The 6673-nt window shown below is 55.9% G+C and overlaps 1 protein-coding gene across 1 annotated transcript; it reads right to left on the bottom strand.

Moving 5' to 3' along the window:
* Positions 1–2902: 2902 nt before the first annotated feature.
* On the bottom strand, positions 2903–4652 carry LOC145518965 (uncharacterized). The gene is made up of 3 exons (XM_081524229.1): positions 4518–4652; positions 3806–4118; positions 2903–3555 (listed from the first exon to the last, which is right to left on the bottom strand). Exons 1-3 carry the CDS (start codon positions 4650–4652, stop codon positions 2927–2929), a joined length of 1077 nt encoding a protein of 358 aa, XP_081380355.1. The 3' UTR covers positions 2903–2926.
* Positions 4653–6673: the final 2021 nt, after the last annotated feature.

Raw genomic sequence — 6673 nt, 5'->3', positions numbered from 1 at the left:
CTGAAAGGAGTTAGTCTCTCAGGATCCTCTGAGCCCTTGCCTTTGGATCACCCAGGGTGGGCATTTACTGTGACAGAAAAAAATTGCCCTGAATTCCATGGACGGAAGAGCCTGGCTGTGTAGAGTTCGTGAGTTGCCGTGAATCAGACACAACTGAGGACACAAAAATTCAATAGACTAAAACCCTTTTTGGGGGTGGGGGAAGTGAAAGGGGGTGATGTGGGTTTTTTTGTCTTATATAATAGCCAAGGGAAATCTAGTTTAAACCTAAATTCACATAGATGGGAAAGGTATAGCTCTCCGTCACCCTATTAAAAAAAAAAAAAAAACTACTTAAATTTTCTGAAAGTTTATTTAGTAGCTTCCTTGAGCAGTTCATTGTGAAGCTTTTTTTTTTTTTTTTTCTGTCACATTGGCCTCATTAGAAAGTACGGTTTGCCTTTACTGGATAATTTCGTTCATTGGTTTGTTAGGGAATCTTGGTAATATTTGAGTTTCCTGGGGAGCATGGTCACATGACCTGGCCCTGGCCAATCGGTGCGTTCCACCTCCCTGGCCACTGTGATTGGCTCCGGACTGGGGCAGTGCCCAATCGGGGCCCAGGGTCGGGCCTCACGTTGGAAGCCAGGGGAAGACGAGCTCTCGTCCTGCTGGGGTAGGGGAAGGGGTGGGGCCGGGGGAGGTCAGGCTCCAGCAGTGGGAGGGGCTTGAGGTCCGCCTGCGGCAGTTGGTGACCTTCCTGCTCCCCTCAGGGCAGAGCCGCCGGCCTGAGAATGAGGGCACTGCTGAGCCCAGGGGCTGGGATGGCCCGTTGCTGCTGTGGTCCCAGAGCTCCACCCGAGACCTGAGGGAGGCCGTCTGCCCGTGAGTCCTCTCCCGCTTGTCTGTCAGCTTGTTTGAACCATGCTGGGTTTTCTGCCCAGCTGGCTAAGGGGAGTCCCTGGAAATGCAAGGGTGTGGGTTTTGGCAGACTTCAGGGAAGACATGCCAGATGAGCCTGGGAGACTCCCCCTTAATCTGGATTCAGGAGATATCTCTTCGGGCCAGCTAGTAATTGTAGGATAAGCCTAATGAGTCTTCACAGGATGAAGAGAGTAACGTGCCAAGGTAGCAATCGATGTCCTCATTCGAGAGGATGAAGCTGGTGCTCAGAGAAGGGGGGAACTTGGCCACAGCAAGGAGGTGTGCACCCAGACAGAACCCCCAGATCCGGCCATTTGAGCTCAGGGAGGCCACTGGTGTGGCTTGTCCCTGTGGCAGGGGCCGAGGCACGCAGCCCACCCTGATTCCTGCGGGGGCCTGACTTGGGAAGTGCCATCTGGTAGCTTTGAGACTCACCAAACCAAATTGCACTGGAGAGAGGAAGGACACCTTCCTTCATCCACCCCCCACCCCCGCCGGATTCCCACATACCCTGACCCCTTTCTCTGGATTTCGGAGCCATTTCCCGAGTCCCGCTCATATGACCTCATTCGAAGTGCACTGTGGACGAGCTGCCATCTGCAGCTGCTACCACAGCAGCCAAGGGCTTTAGCTCCCGAGTACCTCCCTTCCTTTGGAACTTGGGGGCCCTCTACTCCCCACTTGCACGCCACAGACCTGTGCTGAGGATTGTGGGGACCCTCACTCAGTTTGCAGCACGTTGTAGCCATCCCTGTCCTCTCAATACCTCCCTTGCAACTCAGCTTGTGAGCTCCTTTGGAGCAGCGTGGCCCACCTGGCTGCAACGGAAGAGACACAGCTGACAGTGAAACAACAGCTTAGATCTGACAGCCGGAAAGCTCTGTCAGAAGGGACCTCCCTCTTCACACCGTAGAGGCTGTAGGAGCCGCCAGGGTTTGGGAACCAGTGCTGGGGCCAAAAGGACTCCACAGCTGTTTTCCTTCCTGGGGAGGGTTCTGGCTCGAGTGGGAATGGCTCAAGTCTCCTAAGGTTCTGAAAGCCCACTGTGTGCAGATTCACGGTACACAGAGAGGAGAAGGTGGAGTCCTGCCCTGGAGGTGGGCACAGCTCACGGATGAGCCAGGCAGGCAGGCAGGCAGGCAGGGCATGAGAACACCTGAGCTGCCTTCATGAGTGAATGGTGTGGGGGCAGAGGAAGAGAAGCCGGTCTGCTCCCTCATGTGGTGCCCAGGGCAGGTTGTCCCCAGAGGAAACCCTTACGACGGTGAGGACTATCACTGCTGTTTCCCAAGGGGTTCCGTCGGTGCGTGTCTTCCCCGGAGCGGTCAGGCCGTCTCTAAAGTACACTGGCCATGGGCATTGCCTCTCCTTGGAACTTCCCATGTGTCTCTCGTTTTTATGGAACAGTGATTTTTCTAGAGGGGTTCTGGGCCACAAGGTTGCTGGGTCATTTTCTAGCCTTCTGTCGTGAAGAACGCTTTCCTGGGCGTTGGGGTGGTTTGTTGTTCCAGCTCCCTTTCTTGGCTTCTTTTGGGAGCTGGTGCACCAAGAGGAGCTCAGCCTCTGCCTTCTGGCTGAGATGTCACCCTTCAAACAGCAATGCCTGCCTGGAGATAATGATGGCATTTGCCAAAAGGGCTTCGTTTGGCACATGATATCTTGAAAGGGCGTACACCGTCCTTTCAGCTATCAAAGGCTACTTCAAAGGACATAAAAATGAGAACTCTCCAATGGAGTCTTACAGTAGGTGGAGAGTCCGAAAAAAACTCCTTCAGTCATTTCACTGAGAGGCATTGATTGGGGACACCAAGAATATAGGAAGGAATGCCGAAAGAAAAGATGAAATTGTGTTCAGGATCGGGGGGAGGGATGAACAGGGCGTGCTTGCCTTGAATCCAGGCTTTGTTGGCGGGTGGGGCATAAAGATGGAAGGGGTCTGCAACTACAAAGTGGTGATGGTAACACAGTATCACCAGAGTGACACAACAGTGTTCCCAAATTGCAACAATGATGAAAAAGTTTACTAATCCCAACTTAACCAACAGAAATACACGAAACCATACAAACAATAAAACATCACCAGAAAGGTGGAAACAAACCAAATGCAAAGCAGTTCAGGGGAAAGGAACTCCATGTCCCCTGGGGGCAGAACGAGTTGCCGGCGTCCACGGTGAGCAGACAGGGATGGAGGCTGCAGAGCCGACCGCTGCCCTGGACGTGGTGTTTCCGGCAAGGGCTCTGGGTCTCTGTCCAGAGCGGGGGCTCGTTCTTCCTGCAGGGGCGGGTGAGTCATCGTCGGCGTCTGGGTGTTGCGCGGGAGCCAGGGCAGGCTCTCCCTGCCGAGGCGGTGACTCCTCCTCTGCCTCGGGTTCTCCTGCCAAAGCCCGAGCAGGTACAGGTGCACGTGGAGGTGGAGGTTCTCGCTGAGGGGGTGGGACATCAGTGCCTGGAGCTGGGGGTCCTGCAGGCACGGAGATCCGATCTGCCCGGTGTGCTGGCCAGTACCCAGCTGGCCTGGTGTCTCTGCGAGGGCAAGTCTCGGTTCTCCACCTGCCCTCGGTGGATTCCTGGGTCCTGCACCTGGAGCCACCACCTCTGTAGGGACAGGTCTGGGAAGTGGAGCCTGGTTCCAGTTGGAGGCCAGTGCTAGAGCTGGGGGAGAAGCAAAGTTTACCCACAGGCCAGCCTTGGCATGTGCGTATCCCGGGACAGAAAGCTTCCAAGAGATTCCCAAAGAATACCCAGCGTCGGATGTCTTTTGGGACTGAAGTGTGCAAGATGGGGGTGGGGGTGTGAGGCCAGCGCTTGCTGCAGGCCCAGCAGCATCTTTCGGGGACTCGTCCCTGTGTAGCTCAGCACCCCCTCCCCACACACTCCCGTGCACCAGCCCCAGCGTCCTCACCTCTGTGCTCTGGCGTGCTGGGCTCCAGGTCCTCCTGCTGCCTCAGAGGCCGGGGTTCTCGGGACTCTGGGTCGGAGCCGGGTGTGCTGAGCTCCGTGGCAGCCTCAGACTGGGCCGCCGGGTGTATCCTGGGCGGTGTCTCGGCAGCAGGCCTTCCCCGCCTCCGCTTCGCCCCCGGTGGGGCTGATGCCTCCGTGGGCACGCTCACCTGGAGCCTGCACTGGGCCTCACGGGCGGGGGGGTGGTGCTCCGACCCCTCCCTCCAGGAGGTGGACGGGGTGTCCCCGTCCTTGGCCTCATCACGTGGGAAGCTCTGCAACGACAGTGACCGTCAGCCAGCCGTGCTGGGAGTTTTCCGAGCTGGGCCTGGCCAGTGGAGCCGCTGCTTCTGCCTGCTCGAACTTCTCTTCCCAGAAGGGTCAGAGACGTGTGTCTGCTCACATCCCCACCCGGGAGGCAAGAGACCCACCTGAGGGTGTGAGGTCAGCCTGGGCGGCCGGCGCTGCCCGCACTCTCCCCATCCCACCCAGCCTGCTCTCCCCTGGGGTGTGGACACAACTTGTCCGCAGGCTTCTGACCCCACATCCGCCTGGGCTTCCTTGAGGGAGACACACCCCGAGAAACCCGCATCCACACACACAGGCAAAGGACCCGGTGTTTCCGGGTGGCATGGGAGAGGTGGCCTGGCCCGGCCTGGGGCTCCCCGTGTTACCTTTCTGTTTCTCCGGGCAAAGGGCCAGAGGCCTCTCGGGGGTGCCCTGAGCCAACGTCGACAGGGTGCCCACGCACACTGCCTGTGAGCTCTCCTGCGGCCCCGGGCTCTGGGCAGGGGCAAACAGCAGAACATCCTGGCAGCAAGTGATCTGGCTGGGGGCTCCTCTCCGCTCTGGAGGCCTGGATACCCGGGTTGCGGGTTCTGTTGGGTTCTGTTGCCGGCAGGTGACATCATTTCCTGGGGTTCGTGCTGAGGTCCCTTCCCCAAAACTTCCCAAGGGAATCTCTGGGTTTCTGACTGCTCGACCACCCCCCTTAGGCCATGTGCAGGCACAGTGACAGCCACACAGCCCAGCCCACAGCCCTGGGGAGGCCTGGGTGCAGCCAGGGCCTGAGCTCCGAGGACCCCGCTGCTCTCAGACCAGGCTCCTTCTTCTCATAAGTGGTGTGGCCCTGGACAAGCATATGCCCCTCAGGGTTTCCCCAGTCTCTCCATCTGCAGAGAGGGGGTCATTCTCCCATCTGTTTCCTAGGTCTGGCGGCCTACGAGCAGCTCCATGCCTTTCCACCTGGGGCCGATATCACGTGGAGCTTGTGCGCTGAGACTTCAGAAAGAAAGACTCCATCCAGGGCTGACACAGCACAGAATGGGGCAGAACGAGGCCTGGATGCGCCGTGGAACCCAGGAAAAGGCACTCCCCCTCCTGACTGTTTTGAGACCCCGCATCCAAGTTGGAGCACCGAAAGGAAGACTCGAAGGTCTCCCTCTCTTATAGAAAAGAGTAGCCAACTTTCTGGTCCTCTGTTTGCATTGAGATTCTGTTCAAGTGTCCCAGCTCGGCTTCTGCGGGTGGCTGAGCTTCTAATGGATCCCTGGGTTCTTGTCTTTTCCTCTCCAAACCTTCCGTCCTTTTCCCCCTTCTGGGGTGGATGGGCGCTGTCATTGCTTCTACCTTCGAGACAGAGTGATGAAAAGTCTGGGCCATCGACTCCTTTCCTCTCTTTGGTTCCGTGTCTCTCTCTGGCTGTGTCCCTCTCTTTTCCTTTCTCGATTCAGTCTGTGTCTTCCTCTTTCTCTCTCGTGTGTGGATGGATGGATGCTAGGAATGCACATGTATATGATTAGATGAGGGTTATGTTTTAGGGATAGGTTAGAGGGAGAGAAAGGCTTTAGGTCGGAGTTGGTCATGGGGGAAGGGTCAAGGGTGGTGGTGGTGTTTCTTGGAATCTGAGTGCTGTGCATTCTTCGTCTCTTTCCATATGAACCCCTTCTCAGATACACCACTTGCAAGGAGTCTCTCATGTTCCGTTTCCTATCTTTTGCATTTGTGAATGCTTAGCTTCTCTGTTGTGAAGAGGTTCCATTGGATGGAAACCCATTGGTGTACTTCGTTTCCCTCTTTCCCTTACTTGAAGAGACCCATTTCTACCTCCGCCCAGCAAATGGCAAGGAGACTCTGATGTTAAGGAGCCTTTGACCTACGCTTCTTTCTAGCTATCTCATGACATCAGCCTTTAGGGTGAGGGTTTTCCCCGATATTGAGGTGGTGTGAGATCAAAACCAATAGCGTTCTTCAGATGTAGCTGTCTGGTTTTCCCATGGACATTGATTGAAGAGGCTTTCTTGTTCCCATTTGGATATTCTCCCCTTCTGTGTCAGAGACGAGTTGACCATGGATGCCGGGGTTTGTTTCTGGACCCTCAACTTTATTCCATCGATCTGGATCTGTGTGTGTTGTTGTATTCCCAATAGCATACTGTCCTGCTGCTGCCGCTGCGGCTAAGTCACTTCAGTCGTGTCTGACTCTGCGCGACCCCATGGCCTGCAGCCTACCAGGCTCCTCTGTCCAGGGCACTTTCCAGGCAAGAGTACTGGAGTGGGTCGCCATCGCCTTCTCCGATACTCTCCTGAGGATCCTAGTTTGCTCGTCTAATTTCCTTTCACACAACCTTGGATGTCCGTATCGGGGCTTTTTCGTCGGATTGTATTGACAATTTAGGCTCTTTTCTGTTTCCGTAACCCCTGTTGCAATTCTTTGTTCGGTGCGAAAATGCATTGGCATTTTGGGAGGAATACCATCGAAGCTGTGGATTGCCTTGTGGGGCTGTGACATCATTTTCCCAATAGGAATTCTTTCAAGCCCTGAGCACAGC

This window comes from Giraffa tippelskirchi, chromosome 8 (assembly GCF_054371585.1).
Source record: "Giraffa tippelskirchi isolate mGirTip1 chromosome 8, T2T-mGirTip1v1.2.pri, whole genome shotgun sequence".
In the NCBI taxonomy this organism is placed as follows: domain Eukaryota; kingdom Metazoa; phylum Chordata; class Mammalia; order Artiodactyla; family Giraffidae; genus Giraffa; species Giraffa tippelskirchi.
This window is presented reverse-complemented; position numbering and strand designations above follow the sequence as displayed.